At 44.0% G+C, this 16,302-nt stretch overlaps 3 protein-coding genes across 3 annotated transcripts; 2 read left to right on the forward strand and 1 right to left on the reverse strand.

Annotated features, from left to right (window-relative positions):
- Positions 1-493: 493 nt before the first annotated feature.
- On the reverse strand, positions 494-5,789 carry LOC139290694 (ectonucleotide pyrophosphatase/phosphodiesterase family member 7). The gene is made up of 5 exons (XM_070912533.1): positions 5,543-5,789; positions 3,764-3,909; positions 2,333-2,956; positions 1,596-1,818; positions 494-567 (listed from the first exon to the last, which is right to left on the reverse strand). The coding sequence occupies exons 1-5, from the start codon at positions 5,787-5,789 to the stop codon at positions 494-496; spliced, it is 1,314 nt and encodes a 437-aa protein (XP_070768634.1).
- Positions 5,790-7,320: 1,531 nt separating this feature from the next.
- mrps12 (mitochondrial ribosomal protein S12) lies at positions 7,321-8,969 on the forward strand. The gene is made up of 3 exons (XM_070912457.1): positions 7,321-7,470; positions 8,264-8,314; positions 8,520-8,969. Exons 2-3 carry the CDS (start codon positions 8,266-8,268, stop codon positions 8,900-8,902), a joined length of 432 nt encoding a protein of 143 aa, XP_070768558.1. The 5' UTR covers positions 7,321-7,470; positions 8,264-8,265; the 3' UTR covers positions 8,903-8,969.
- A 145-nt stretch (positions 8,970-9,114) lies between these two features.
- Positions 9,115-15,881, forward strand: LOC139290050 (zinc finger protein 420-like). Its single transcript, XM_070911742.1, has 10 exons — positions 9,115-9,127; positions 9,484-9,571; positions 11,164-11,255; positions 11,689-12,383; positions 12,587-12,871; positions 13,177-13,309; positions 13,943-14,244; positions 14,733-14,795; positions 14,900-15,086; positions 15,280-15,881. The coding sequence occupies exons 1-10, from the start codon at positions 9,115-9,117 to the stop codon at positions 15,879-15,881; spliced, it is 2,460 nt and encodes an 819-aa protein (XP_070767843.1).
- The last annotated feature ends 421 nt before the right edge of the window (positions 15,882-16,302 follow it).

Below are 16,302 nucleotides of genomic sequence, written 5' to 3' on the forward strand. Positions count from 1 at the left end.
TGTGCCAGACTGTTACAGGCAACCAGCATAGACTCCAGGAAGTTACTAGTTAATAGTCCAACACATAACCCCCCCTGTAATTTTTACACACTTTATGAATGGATTAACAAGATACAACATGTTAGTTTGTGAGCTTCAGAGGTGCTGGGACAGAGCCAGGCTAACTCTTCCTACTTGTTTACAGTGTTTATGCTAAGCTAACCGGCTGCTGGCTGTAGCTTCATGTTTACCGTACATGAGAGTGGAATCAACATCTAACTCAGACACTGAATTTGATTTGTTTCATAAATCTGCGTCAGTATAAACCAGTAAATTACTCGCAGCAAAATAAAATAGACAAACATACGATCATAAGTTAGTATAGTGTATAAATATTACACAGAATAGTTCACCTAGATAATGTTGTGAAGTCGGACCACTGTGATGTAGACGAGATTAAAACCCATAAAAGCAGATGTTTCAGATAAGGTGATTGAGGCTGATCCTGGATCTGTTACATCACAGTGAACATGGAGAGCAGCATCGACAGCAGCAGAGCGACAGACAGTCGAGCTCTCTGTGATCCACCTGAAAACAAACAGACACTTCAGTGTTCACGCTGCGCCACATGAAGTACTCATGAATTCATAGTACTGATTACTATTGTTACTACTAAGTGAGACGTGTTCCCGGAGTTTGCTACCTTCATTCCAGTATAAATCTATCACAGACTCTGATATTATCATTTAAACCCTCCACATTTTTAATAAACAGCTATTTATTTGTTAGCATACAAAAAAACTACAGCTCCCATGAAGCTTTATTTGTAAGCAGCATTTTACTGTTGAAGCTGCTCAAGGTGGCGCTAGTTTAACTATTTAAATACAGTTAGCTAGTTTTAACCACTTTATATACAGTTAGCTAGTGTAACTATTTTATATACAGTTAGCTAGTTTTAACCACTTTATATACAGTTAGCTAGTTTAACTATTTTATATACAGTTAGCTAGTTTGAACTGCTTTATTTACAGTTAGCTAGTTTGAACTGCTTTATATACAGTTAGCTAGTTTGAATTGCTTTATTTACAGTTAGCTAGTTTTAACTACTTTATTTACAGTTAGCTAGTTTAACTGCTTTTTTTACAGTTAGCTAGTTTTAACTGCTTTATTTACAGTTAGCTAGTTTTAACTACTATATTTAACTACTTTATATACAGTTAGCTAGTTTAACTGCTTTATTTACAGTTAGCTAGTTTTAACTACTTTATTTACAGTTAGCTAGTTTAACTGCTTTATTTACAGTTAGCTAGTTTGAACTGCTTTATATACAGTTGGCTAGTTTGAATTGCTTTATTTACAGTTAGCTAGTTTTAACTGCTTTATATACAGTTAGCTAGTTTTAACTACTATATTTAACTACTTTATATACAGTTAGCTAGTTTAACTGCTTTATTTACAGTTAGCTAGTTTTAACTACTTTATTTACAGTTAGCTAGTTTAACTGCTTTTTTTACAGTTAGCTAGTTTTAACTGCTTTAACTGTTTGAACTCTCATAAGACTAGTTGTTCTGAGGACACCTCAGTATAAAGTATTTCTGACCTCGTGTCAGACTCACCACTGTGCAGCAGCAGGTTCTCTGTTACAGCCAGTGATCCGTTGTGCGGCGCCGGTTCGATCTGCAGCAGTTTACACATCAGAGGGTAGATGTGGATGCTGTCGAACGGCTCGGACAGGAACTTATTCTTAAAGTCAGGTCCGAAGGCCCTGAAGATGGTCTTCATGTCCATCTCTCCGTTATGGAAGCCGTGATCGCCTTTGTTGACGTAGACGATGATTCTCTGGTGGGAAACAAACAGATGAAGAAACAGAATTAGAAAACGTTGGCTGCAGTTTCTTCTTCCTTCTGTTCTTCCTTTGTTTTGTGGCTTCTTTGACCTCTGACCTCACTGACAGTTGCTTATGTTGCTGCTGATCTACAACTTGTGCCACCTTCAAATGGAGCTCTAAGGTTGAGTTCAGTATATGATGGTGTTTAAGTAATTTTCCAGGAGAATTCCCGTGAATGTGAAATTTTAAAGTCAAACTGAAAGTTTAATTGACTTTGTTTGGTGGCCTATCGGTTAGGACGGCGATCATATAACGCAATGTTTCCGGAATCCGGTCTGGGACCTTGTTGCTCCGTGTTTCTCTGTCCCCTCTCTACTGTCGACTCAATTATAAAGACAAAATGCCCAGAAACATTCTTCATCAGAGAATCAAACTGAGAGGATGAAGACTAAACCAACATAAATCATTTGAGGTAAAATGATCTGATGCTAAGCGAGGGTTCAGGGTAAAATCCAGGAAACTCACAGAGTTCAGGTTGAATCCCAGATCTGCGATGATCACGATGGGAGGCAGGCGCTCACTTTTGGCCAGATGGAAGCTCTCAGGAAGCTCGTTTTTCTTGTAGACTGTCAGATTGGGCGCTTTGGACAGAGCGTCGAACACCTCCTGTTCCATCCCCGGCCGCGGCGTCAGGATGCCGAACCCACCATAGTCAAGGATCTCAAAGCTGGCGAGCTTGAGTAAGTTCAGGTATTTGTTGAGGATGATCTCGTCCACCTGCGGTCGCTTCTTGACGGTGGTCATGCCGTGGTCAGAGGTGATGATGACGTTCAGGCTGTCGGTCAGGTGATGGCGATTGATGGCCTCCCTCAGGTAGCCAATGGTGCGGTCAATCTGCTGGATGATGATCTTCCTGTCCGGGTGATCCGGCCCCTTGGCGTGGCCCACGTTGTCCGGCTCGCCGTAGTACAGCGTCACCAGGTGGAAGTCTTCGTCTGAGAACCAGCTCATCACCTTGTCGATGTTCTGCCGCCACTCGATCTCGTCGTCGTCCGGGTGGCCAGGCTCCTCCACCAGCACTCGGTTGACCGCCTGGCCGCTGTAGTTGGCTCCGCCTCCCGGGTAGTAGAAGGACGCGGTTTTCAGACCCTGAAACCACAAGAAATAGAGAGGAACAAGCTGTAAACACAACACTGGCATGTTGCAATTGTTTAAGTTAACACGGGGCAACATGATCCTTCATGTGGAGTGGTGTTTGTGTCACCTGATGAATGGAAGTCCAGTATTCTCTCTCTGTTAGCTCCTGACGGAAATATCTGGCTCTTCAGCTGTTAAATCATCCACCATGTTCTCCACAGGAGTTGCAGACACTATTTGGTTTATCTCCAACCTCTCAAACGGACAGTTACTAAGAGTAAGATCAAGAACCGCCAGCAGTCTGACGTCCTTTAAGAACTATCAGACAGCAAATGTTGGATGTTTTTAATAACTTAACTTCAACTCAATGAAGACAAAAACAGAACTTTGTGTTCGGGACATTGAACTCATCAGAACTTTAAGAGAAATTTGATAACCTGGTTTGATAACCTGGTTTCCTCCATTAAGTAGTCTAGTGATCAATTGTTAATATAGAAAAATTGACATGATGATGATTCACAGCTGCTTTCAAAATATATAGTTTAATGTTTAAAAAGGCTCAGTAATTTCTTAAAACAGCTGCTGCTGTAGTTTTTATCAAACTAACAGGAGGAAATAGTGCCTCTGTTGGGGACTATTTTCAGCGGCGGATGAATCCACGTGCTCTAGTGAGTATTTGGGGCAGCAGGACGGTGTGTGCGGGACTGAGTCCAGATAAACTGCAGTGTTTATGGTATTCAGTTCACTCATTCAGTTGAGTTTTAATAATTTTATTGTTTTAAGATAAGTTTAAACTGATCATCCTGATCGATGACTCACCTGGTTCTGAGCTGTGATCCATAACGGCAGAGCTCCCTTGTCCCACCACTCTGATCTGCTCAGAGTCTGTTTGTGAGGAACTTTTAGGTTCGTCTTGGCGTTAAACATCATGTTGTGGACGACTTCGTGATCCTCCACCCATCTGCCTAACAAACAGGAAACAAGACAGGAAGGGTTTCATTTCAAAGTAAAACTTCTCCCAATGAAAAGCTCAAAATGAACAAAGTCATTAATCAAATATAAGTTCAGTCCTCTGTGGAAAAGATATGAGCCTCTGTTTGAGACATTATTAAAATGAATGATGAACTTCCTGTATTGTTTCTAGCTCGTACAGACGGTTTAGGTCTCCATCATACCAAACAAACCTCTGAGATATCGGTCTGGTTCCTGCCTCCACCTCGATACAGTGGAGGTGAGTGGAATTCAGTTATTTAGAATATTTAAATTACATTTAAATATTTAACAGCAGCCCTTTCCTGGAACACTGTCCCTGTTACTCTGAGTGTGACTTAATAAAATAAACAGCAAGATGAGATGTGATTTCAGGACAATAAATCATATTTTGCTTCTAGAGGACAAAAAACAAGTGAAGGACATAGACACGGTGTGGATCTACAGACTGATCTGGGTTGTGGGAGGAAGTAAACTTGTATTCACACACTTACATCATATGTCTGTTAGCTTTCAATCGTATCACATAGTCTTCCTCCACAGACTGAAATGCTGTTTCCAAGGTCGAGAACGAGTTTCAGTGTCAACATAGGAATTGAAATTTGAACATCTACAAAAGATGTTGCTGTTGAATTGTTGGCCGTCTGTTAGTCTGTCCACTTCTTTTTCTTTGCTCCAGACTGAAACGTCTCATCAGCTGCTGGATGGACTGTGATGAGATGTGGTTCAGACCTTCATGGTCCCCTCAGGATGAACTGTAGTAACTCTGGTGATCCTCTGACTCTTCATCAGCGCCACCATCAGGTCAACATGTTCATGTGTCCAATACTTTGGTTTATGACCAAATACCTGTTAGCATGCTAACACGCTAAACTAAGGTGGTAAACACACGCTAAACATCTTCATGTTGGCATTAGCATTGTGAGCATGTTAGCATTTAGCTCAAAGTGCTGCTGTGCTGTCGACATTTGTTAGTATTATTATTACTATCTGCCTCCACCTGTGAGTATGAATATATTCTGTGTGAAGTTAATTATGTTTTATGACGGAGTGGAGATCAACATCTTCTCTCTGGTTTTCTTGTTGTTTATTTTATTATTATTTATTTATTTTGACTGTATTTAGTTTCTGACCTTCCTCTTGTTTTTGTGTTTTATGAGACTTGGCTGCTGTAAGATTGCAATTTATGGAAGCAATAGAATAATACATAGGAAAAAGATTAATAAAATCAATACATTCAATTCGGATCCAAAAATTCAAGTTGAGTCAAAAATATCCAGCTACTTCAGTGCAGTAAATGTAAAGGTATTTAAATTTCAGCATTAAGAATTCAGTTGTTTTGTAACGTTCACAACGTTGTGGCCACGATTTGCTTCCATAGACATTCCCCTCGGGAGTAAAAACATATTTACAGGTAGTGCAGTTCAAATTTAACATAAATTATATCAGTAGTTGTGGTAGTGCTACTGCGTATATTACAGTTTCTAATTGTCATTTTAATTGTAGAAGTGTAGATTATTATTCAATAGATAATAGTGATAACAAAAGAAAAATCATACATCATTACAATTATTCATATTAATTACAATAGAAATGCTGCAGTGTTACCGGTGATGGTGGTGAAGTGGGACGGGGAGGTCATGGTCAGCATTGGGGGGGTGATGTATTTGGCCTTGACCCCGTCCTCTACCAGCTGGTCCAGGTTCGGCGTGTCCACGTCCTGGTCGTAGTCCCACCTGAAGCCATCAAAGGAGATGAGCAGCAGCTTGTTCCTCTCCGCTGCCTTGCTCAGCGGCTTGCCGGCAGCGCAGGTCACCGCTGTGAAGACCAGGAAGAGCTGCAGCCTCATCTTCATCTTCACACTGACTGACTGCAGCTCAGCCAGGCTTCACCTGTCTGCACACCTGTCTGCACACCTGCAGCTCCTCCCAGTTTAATGTGTAACTGTGGTTCTGATAGAGATCTGCTGATCTGCTGTGAAGGACGAGACCTTCGACTGGAAGCAGAGCTCAAGGGGATCCTTATCTGGGTGATTTCATCCATCATCATCAGTAATCAGTGGACACGGCTGATAGCTGACCTGAAGTCTGACTCAGTCCGGCCTTTTATTAATGTGATACAGCAATAAGCAGCTGACACATTACAGGACATGATCCACCTCATAATAACGCTTCACGTAAGGTTTCCTCATAATACAGAACTCTGATGAGGCTGCAGCCAGAGGTCACTCTGAAGTGTTCACATGATTGTCGTGAACTACGTCTGGGTGAAAACTAAATGAAATGGTGATAGACCAACTGGTCAGAGTAAATTCTTTTAAGGACAAGTCAAAGAAAGCTCTGATAAAACCCAGTAAGAGTACCTTAAGTTCATTTTTGACTTCTGATTTATTTTTTTTTGTCAAAGTTCAAGAGGTTCATTCAGTGGATCTGACATGTTTTGTATTTTTCTGGTTAAACACAGCTGTTGACTGAAGCAGTTTGAATAGTAAAACTTCATATTTCAAAATAAAAAACTAAACTGTGCAACCCTGTCATACTTTTGTTTCCTGTTTTATGATTTTAAACTGAAGTTATCTGATCATAATATGATGACACTGATAAACCTTGATGCCAGATTAATGACCCTGATTACACAACTCATTAGCAGTTTGAAGGCAATAAAACCTTGAAGGACAGCTGATGGAGGGCCAGCCGCCTCATCATTGTGTCTGTCTGATTCAGAATATCAGGCCTGCTTTGCAGCCTTATTGTGCATTTGTCCGGCTAAACTGCAGATTTATACTTTATCAGAAGTGTTTTCAAACAGTATTTTAGGACTAACTGGTTGGTTTTGTAAATGTACGTCTGGTCAACTTCCCCCGCCTGCAGAGCTTTTCTACGGAGACTGTCTCCCACTCAGGATGGCCTGGGGGGGGGGCACCTCCTCCTCTCCTTACTGCCCCTAGAGCTGTAGCCAACCAGGAGCCCCCCTGTAAGAACTGAGGGGCTCTTTATTATTCAGCTAAAGCTAATGGGACCATTCAGCTTTCTGAGTTGACAACTTCAAGTGGATGTTAATTCTCCAAAATTATGGAAGCATGTTATAGATGCTTGCTTCAAACAAGAGGTGATTTATACAGTTTACATTTGTGTAAATATTTGAGGTAGAAACCTGTTATTTACAAGATAATCAACCTGTGAGTCCTGCATTTAGAGTCAAACAATACTATTGCTGCTGTGGATCGTTGTACATTTGTTTTCAAGTAAAACCATAAAAAAATTCAATATCTGCATTTAAAATATTACATTTAATTAAATGCACGCTTCTTATTTTGGTGGGAGAGGACAAACGGAAGCACTTTTGTATTGACGGGGTTACTTCCGGTACACAGGAGTTCATGTTGCTCACGTTATGATGTGAAGTCCATGGCTGGTTTTTCAGTCAAAGTGCGATAAATATCTTCAAATTAACGAGTTATACATTCCGTTTAATCTAACCGGATATTCTGTGACAGTCTGACGGTGGCGGCTGTCAGTCCGGGATCCTCTGAGCCGGTATGTAGAGCGATAAAATGTCAGGTCACCTCTGTGTTGGCTTCTGTCGGTTAGCTAACGTTAGCATTAGCATGTAATCTTTTAACTTTCGGTAGATTTGATAGTAGCTGCACATATGCGGTATCTTGCAGCGTCCCTGTTTGGTTCAGTTCTCATCAGGTGACACCAGACTCCATTTGCAAAATCTGGAATTTCAGACCATCTTACTATAGAAATCATCAGGGGTCACCTTTTATTTCGGCATGCATGTGCTACACCAAGAACATCTTAATTCACGTCATTTTCACATTTTAACACAGTGTCACCAGTGTGAACTGTGGATTATCATGCCGAATAGTGCTGGATGACGTTCATTTATATTATACATATGTATATGTTCCACCAGCCGTTGTACATTTGGGTACAGTCCAGAAAGGGTTTTAAAGAGAGTTTGGTGCAAATCCTCAGCATGGATTGCAGTGGGGATGGTAGGAGCTGATGTGTATTTTGGGGGCCTATCAGAGTGCTATTATTGTCCGATTTAATTGTCAGTAAGAATGTCCTTCCTTCCTGTGTTGGTGTCGACTTTATGGCAACTAGACATTTTGGAAACTGTTCCAAGCTCTTGGAGACTCTACGGTGATTTTGCAGTTTGTAGTCTTTAGTGGTTTTGTAGTCTTCGGCAATAACCTGCAGTTGTTGTGAAGTTCTCTAAACACTTGACTTGTACAATGGGAGCAGAAGCTAATGAACAGATTCCCTCTGGCTGTTGTCACATAGTTTAAGCTTTATAATCTCTGCTGGTTTGTTTCAGGAATGTCTTCATTATGGAGCCTGAGACCAGTGCTGACATCACTGTTTCAAGGTAAGTTTACACACCTGCACACTTTCACAGAGTCTGCCTCAGGTGCAGAACCATGCAGGTGCATGCTGGTCTGTCCTGGCTGAAGGTGGAGGAGAGGCTCAGGAATATCCTTTACTATTACAAAAGTAGACAAATGACAATTGATTATATTAAAATCTTGTTTCTTTAAATGTTTAACGTGTAAATGACTTTTCTCTCTCTGCAGCGTCCCAGCATGCCTCTGCCTGGACGGGTCCCATCCTCTCCAGGACGATGGCCACCCTCAACCAGATGCACCGGCAGGGGAAGCCCAAAACACCTCCTAAATCTGTCGGTGCCACATTTAGCCGTCCCCAGCTGAAGGCAGTGATCCTGAAGACCATGATCCGAAAGCCCAAGAAGCCCAACTCTGCGAACAGGAAGTGCGCTCGAGTACGGCTGTCTAACGGGAAGGAGGCGGTGGTGTTCATCCCCGGGGAGGGACACAACCTGCAGGAGCACAACGTGGTGCTGGTGGAGGGCGGGAGGACGCAGGACCTCCCCGGAGTCAAACTCAAAGTGGTCAGGGGAAAATATGACTGTGCTCACGTGGTGAAGAAGAAACAGTAGACTGAGAGGACGCTGGTGCGATGGAAATGTGTGCTTGTCTGTTGTTTAATAAATACATGTGTTCTTACTGACGCCATCACGTGGGTGACTGTCTCAGAAGGGAAGTCAGATTTTTACTAAGCAGATACATCACGTACAATATATGGCCAAAAGTGTGTGGACACCTGAATAGTCCACCCAAGTTCTGGCTCACAGTCAAGTCAACTTCCTATATGGAGCTGCTTTGTGCACGGCGACATCGTCATGTTGTAAGAGGAAAGGAACAAACACAAACATTTTGGTTTATTATATTTCAAAACTGGCCATTTCCCCTCTGTATGATTGTAATATTTTATTCTGACTTTGGCAAAGGGCTGGGTAATTTTATATTATAATACAGTATATTGATATAAGTGGCATTATATCATGATAAATTAATACATATTAATAATTCTAATTAAAAATACATAAAAAAACTAAATGGGTTATTGAAGGTTGAAAGTGATGAAACACGCGGCCCTGTAGAGACCTGAGTGTGTGGTCAGCTCATAACATCCACAGAAACCTCTCAAACCACCAAACTGCCCCCTGTGTTGTTGCAGTGTATCTTCCGGCCAGCGGCGGCAGCACTGAGCGCAGTGCTGAGCCGCTGCTGGGCGAGGAAGACGTGTGCGCCATGTTTGATTCTACGTAGAATTCACCTGCTTTTTATCGGAGTAAGTTGTGTTTTTGCTACTTTAGCTGCCCCTGACATCGACGTGAATAATCCTGACAGGCCGATGTGGAGTTCGTGATTTCTTCGGCGGTTCAATATTTTCAACTTTCATTCTAAAAAAAACCTCAATTAGCATTTAACGACAGAAATGAGTGTTTCGCCGGCGCAGCCGTCCAGGACAGTGTTACGTTGTATGACGCCTGCACCACAGCTAGCTAGCATAGCTAACATCAGCCAAAGTCAAAGCAGTCGTCTCCTCCTGGAGGATTTAGGAGACGTCAGTTCTTTGGACCGTTTTGGCGCGTTGGTCTGTCGCCCTTCTACAGGACACTTCGGTAATAACGGTAAGTGAGTGTTTATATGTTTTGATGAACGTTAACGCTTTAGTTTACGGTTAGCAAGCTAGCTTAACTATTAACGCTAGCTTCACAGGGAAGAGGTGTCGAGTAATTTAACGGTGCCTCTCATCCCTGATTGGCTGAATCGCTGCAAAACGCAGACATTAGGTCAACATATCCCATAGACGCACCAGCTAACTTCAATTAATTCAACATTATGTGACAATAAATGGTTGATGTGATACTTAATGTATAATGCAGTGAGTCTTAATTAAAAATTGATTAATCAACACACAGCTATGACGGCACAGTAATAAACCGTTAAAGCTGCCACGTTGCTTAGTAACCACTTAACTCGTCAGTCTTCATCAAATACTGTAAAATCCTCATCACATGTACAATAGTACTACATGGCCAGTAAAGTGGACGCCCCCTGGTACTTGAGTCCTTGTGTGCTGGCTCCTTCTTAAAGCTGCAGGACAGTTCAAGGTCCACTTAGTAGTAAATCTGCACATTTGTACATATTTATATATGTGTATATATCTATTTTTGTTCCCCATATTTTTTATATTTGTATTTATTATATGTATATTGTTTTTTTTGTTTTTTTAAATACTTCTGGTTTTTATTGACACAGTGCTGTCTGCTGTGTGTTTCTGCACCTTTCTGTCTTTGCTGCTGTGACTTGTAAATTTCCCCACTGTGGGATTAATAAAGTCTAAGTCTAGGTCAGTTGGTCCAAGATCAAGGAGGCCATTCATTTCTGACACCAGAGAGGGGGTCCTCCCCTTATAGAAAACCATCTGTTGTCACCTGACCAAAACCCCACGCTTCACTCATGGAGGCCACAAGATGTGGTTGAAAACTCCAGATAAACTAAGAAGGTGGACCTTGTGACAACAATTATTTTGTCAAACCTTCACAAGTTTTAGTGTCAACAGTTTGTGTTTGTGTTTTCCTTTTTGAACATGGCACAAAGCAGCTCCATAAAGAAATAGCGTTCCCAGTTTGCTGTGGAAGAACTTGACTGGCAACCCCATCCAACGCCTCTGGGATGTGAACTGGAACCAGCCTTATGTAACTGTTTATTGTAGAATGGAACTCTCCCACGTTATTAAAACCTCCAAATTCCCAGAAAATTCCAAGGACATGACCTTGCTGTCCTCAGTGGTGGCTACAGCCCCGACCAGGACATGATTTGTAACTGTGTCCCTTTGCCTTTGTTTCAGAGGCCTTGAGGAGACCAGTCCACCTTCAGAAGGAGCAGAGCATGAGGAGATGAATGGCGTGGAAGTGGAAGCAGAACAAAGAGGAGAGGAAGGTCAGGGACTCTTTCTTTGACTACGTCCATACTTAACCAGCTAGTTTTTAAACACTGTTTACATGTGAAAACAATGTAAAAACCCCATTTTGTTGCTTTTACACTTCAGTTTTTGTACAGATTAAACAAATAAGATGTAACATGTTAATCAGTGAGCTTTAGAGGAGCCGGTAGGTGGATTTTGTTACCTTTGGACAGAGCCAGGCTAGCTGTTTCCAGTCTTTATGCTAAGCTAAGCTAACCAGCTGCTGGCTGTAGCTTCATGTTTCCTGTACAGACATGAGAGTGGCATCAATCTGAACATCTGACTCTCAGTGTATTTCCCAACATGTTGAACTATTCCTTTAAGCATATGACAGTTTAGATTCTTGATATTTGGATCATTCTTTGAGAGGTTATTTGTATAATTTTATTATTATATGACTTCCTACAGGAGAGGGGACTGCCCCCGACATCGAGACACCAGAGGAGCCTGCATCAAAACAAAGCAGCCGTCAGTCACCAGGCCGTCACCGCTGTTCAGTATGCAGCAGGGAGTTTTCCCGTCCGTCTCGGCTGGCGGATCACATGATCGCGCACTCTGGCGAGAAACCGCACAGCTGCTCCGTGTGCGGGAAGCGTTTCACAAAGAAGATAAACGTGTTGGTGCACCAGCGGGTTCACACCGGTGAGAAGCCGTACTCCTGCCCAGACTGCGGGGTCAGCTACGCCCAGCTGGGCTGCCTGCGGAGGCACCGGCTCCGACACGCCGCCGAGAAGCCCCACCACTGTTCGGTGTGCGGCCGCGGCTTCATTCAGCGGCGGTACCTGGTACAACACGAACGGACGCACACCGGAGAGAGGCCGTTCTCCTGCCCGCTGTGCCCCAAACGCTTCGCCTCCAGGACGGGCCTCACCGACCACCAGAAAAGCCACACAGAGGAGAACCTGTACTCCTGCTCGTTCTGCAAGAAGGTTTTCTCCACACCGTCGTCCTTCAGGGATCACGTGAGGCTGCACACAGGACAGAAGCCTCACCCCTGCTCGCTGTGCTGCAAGAGCTTCAACCGGCCCGGCCTGCTGAGGAAACACCTGCAGAAACATGCAGAGGACAGAAATGTGGTGACAGCTGAAGGAGCAGCTAGAGAGGTGAGTGTAAACATGTTCTCGTTTCTGAAACCGACAATCTACCATTAACACCAACTCTGCGCTGTGATTGGTCAGCTGTGCGGAGGCGACCTTTACCTGAACCTCAGGATTCAAATGCGTTAATTGAATTTGTGAAGGTGGCGTGTTGAAGCTGAAACAGAGTGTTACTAAATCAAACAGTCATACACTGTCTTAAACATCAGGAGGAAACGCCTCATCGCTGCTTCCTGTGCAGCAAAGATTTCTCCACCGCAGAGAAGCTGCAGCAGCACCAGCAGCTCCACCAGGGGGCGCTGCAGTTTGTGTGCGACATCTGCGGCCGAGGTTTCAGCAGAGCGTCCCGGCTGAGGGAGCACGAGAGGTCTCACACCGGAGAGAGACCGTTCCAGTGCGACGTCTGCAAGAAGCGGTTCTCCATGCAGAGAGTGTTCCGGAAGCACCAGGAGATCCACAGCAGGGGGGGGCGCAGCAGCTCCACGTCAGACCAGGTGAGGACCGCACCTGCACCACGGACACATGCCAACAGAGCTGAGACAAACAGTTGATTAATTACTGATTAGTTGATCTACAGAAAATGAATCAGTAATTATTTAGAAAATCGTTTGATTTCATTTTCTAGCAGAAATAAAGAACTTAAATGTGACCTTAAACTTAACTAACTAACCCTTAACTAACCCTTAAATGTGAGGATGCACAAGAAAAAGACTACAGAAGTTAAATTAAGCTGATTCAAGACCAGGTTCATGAGTTCACTCCTGACCGAAACACATGATCTCTCTGCTGTTTGTCACAGACATCAGATGAGCGGCTCGGTGACGGTCTGGACGACGAAGAGGAAGATGAAGCGGTGCATTCAGTGACTGGTCCGAACATCAGCTTACATCAGTTCATGTTTGTTGAACCGCACACAGTTCAAAAGGCTGATGGTAATGACATTATGCACACGAAGGTGCAGAGAATCATTTATTCACGTCACAAACGGGTTTATAACGCAGTCACATCTGAATATTTAGACTCACTTTTTCCATCCAGATGTGTTTATTAAGTTTAACATTTTCCATTTAAAACAGACGAGAATACACCATTACCAGCAGCGATGCATTCAAACTTCTCGTTCCTCGCCGACTTCACACACAGACAGGAAATATTCAGAGATTCAGTACGAGCTCACAGTCTACAGTGTTTTACACAGAGGAATACGATTATGTCCCAGTATTCCTTTGAAGGAGACAATCAGGTTTTGTTTTTTTAGTTTTTATTTGTAGTTGAACATGTTTCTGTCAGGCAGGTAAATTAAACAGGTACCATTATTATAAAATGTTGTTCTCTAAATAACTGCAACTATTTTGTGAAATGTTGATGACAATAACAGAAGTATTGAAGAATGTCCATCTCAAGTTTTCCAGACCAGAGTCAATAACATAAAAATATGCTTTTAACAAAGATTCAAACATTTAAATCAGCGCTGAAGAACACAGACTCCTGCTGTAACATCCATTAAGGGACCACATCCTGTCTGAGTCCTGGTCCTGAACTTTAGTCCCGTGTTGTATTTGCAGAGGGGGGTCCCGGCAGCGTGAAGAAGCTCCACAGCTGCTTCGTCTGTGGGAAGAGCTACCCGAGGCCGTCCAGACTTAAAGAGCACTTCAAGATCCACGCGACGGAGAAGCTGCACCGCTGCTCGGTGTGCGAGAAGGCTTTCACCAGCACCACCAACCTGAGGGCCCACGAGAAGATCCACATGGCCAACAAACCTCACCCCTGCAGCATCTGCCCCAAGAGCTTCCTGAGGCCCTGCCTGCTCCGCAAACACATGAAGATCCACATCAGGGACGGACTCATCTCCGACCCCGCTGACAAGGTGAGACCAAAGTCCTCTGGACACCTGGGCACATTTTTACTTAGCTGGTCTGGAATCTGATTTATCAACGTGAACTAAAACACATCTTTTCTCCCAGAGATGTAATATAATATATATTTTATTGATGATATAATTGAATGATTAGCTCGTGTCACAGATAAACTGGACTGTGTGTAACAGTGGAACCAGCTGATCCACTCTGATCAATACATCACTATTATAACATGAGCAGCTGATCCCAGAGCTGTGCAGGAGAACTGCTGTAATGATCAGCTGGACGTTAGATTATTAAACTGATCAGATATTTGATCAGATGCAGGTGAAGATGATGTCAAACCACAGGGCTCTTCCCCACTTCCTGTGTAGACAGGAAGTTAAAACATTCAGCGTCACTTTTCCCGCCAAAGTCAAACTGTAAAAGAACAAAGTGGACGAAGCAGCAGATGAAGACTGAGTGGAAACTGATGAAGTGATGTCGTCTGTTTCAGGAGTTCTGGTTCAACATGAAGACTGAGGAGGAGGAGGAGGAGGAGGAAGGTCTGAACGAGCAGGTATGAAGTTCATCTCATTATCGTCGTGTGATTTGATGGAAAGCTCCAGAAGAGTTTGGACCTTGAGGAGAGATTGTAGTTTATCTGTCTGACGATGTCTCCAGGAGTCAGAAGACCTTTCTACCTCCCCTGAGTCCTTCATCACCAAGTCCAGACCTCTACCTGGTAACCATGGCGACCAGGACAGCTTGCTGTTGAAGGACGACAATAGAGAAGAAAAGGAGGAGGGAGACGTCAGCGGTTTGATCAACTCTGATGGGGAGGAAGAGGCCTGGAGGCCGGCGCTGATGGGTACGTTGAGGAAGATTCACTCTCATACATCGTTGTAGAGAGTTAGATGTTTTTCTATTCTATAAACTAGTATCAGGATAATATTACTGGGACTGTGCAGTCTCTCCATACAACAGATTATTAAAGGATAGTCAGAACAAACCCGCTCTGCCCCTGAAGGTCTCACTGATGATCCCCTTCATGTCTCTGACAGAACAAGATGGCCGCTCAGAGATCCAGGCAGACAGCGGCGGGAAAAGGAAGCACTGCTGTCCTGTTTGCGGTCGAGACTGTTTCAAGGCGTCGGCGCTGCAGAAACACCTGCGGATCCACTCGGGCGAGCGTCCGTTTCAGTGCCCCACCTGCAGGAAGAGCTTCACCCAGCAGGTCCACATGACGGAGCACCAGAGGATCCACACCGGGGAGAAGCCCTACACCTGCGCCGAGTGCGGCAAGAGCTTCACCTTCTCCAGCGCCCTGCGGCGACACCAGCGGCTGCACACCGACGCCCGGCCGTACCAGTGCTCCGTCTGCCAGAAGACCTTCAAACAGCAGAGCTCGCTCAAGAGCCACCAGCTGACGCACTCGGGAGTCCGCTACCAGTGTCCGCTGTGCAGCAAGAGCTTCAGCCGCGCCCTCGAGCTCACCTACCACGTGGACGTGCACTCAGACAGCCGGCCGTACTTCTGCAACATCTGCAAGAAGAACCTGAGCGGAGCCAGGATCTTCCGCAACCACATGAGGAAACACGAGTCGCCAAACTCACCGCTGCCGCGAGCTGGACCGCAAGACACCGAGACCTTCTCAGAGGTCTGACGGTTAAGAGACGTCTCTATAAAGACCTTTGACTTGTCAGCAGCCAATCATGTGTGGACAGCAGTGAGCAGTGGCCAGGTAACCAGTGAGGTCACTGGAGAAGGTGTCTCTGATGGACCAGCTGACACTCGCTGACTGAATGTTTTAATAGTAGCATCAGCACAGAAGTTTCTGTGGTGCTACAAACACAACGATTGTCAGAATGAAGGTTTGACACACGGCCCTGGTGGCTAAACAGCTAACAGACAAACACATCAGCCAGATGTGACTTTAGTGTTTGTTGCATGTGTCAGAAGAACTGGATACCGGAACCACTCAGTCCAATAAGAGTAAACTTTCTGTCTTCCGGGTTATGCTGCGTTTCTCCCGCTCGGCCCATAGACTTCACATTGTGATGATGTCACAGATTTTTAAATCACTT

This window comes from Enoplosus armatus, chromosome 9 (assembly GCF_043641665.1).
Source record: "Enoplosus armatus isolate fEnoArm2 chromosome 9, fEnoArm2.hap1, whole genome shotgun sequence".
Classification (NCBI taxonomy): domain Eukaryota; kingdom Metazoa; phylum Chordata; class Actinopteri; order Centrarchiformes; family Enoplosidae; genus Enoplosus; species Enoplosus armatus.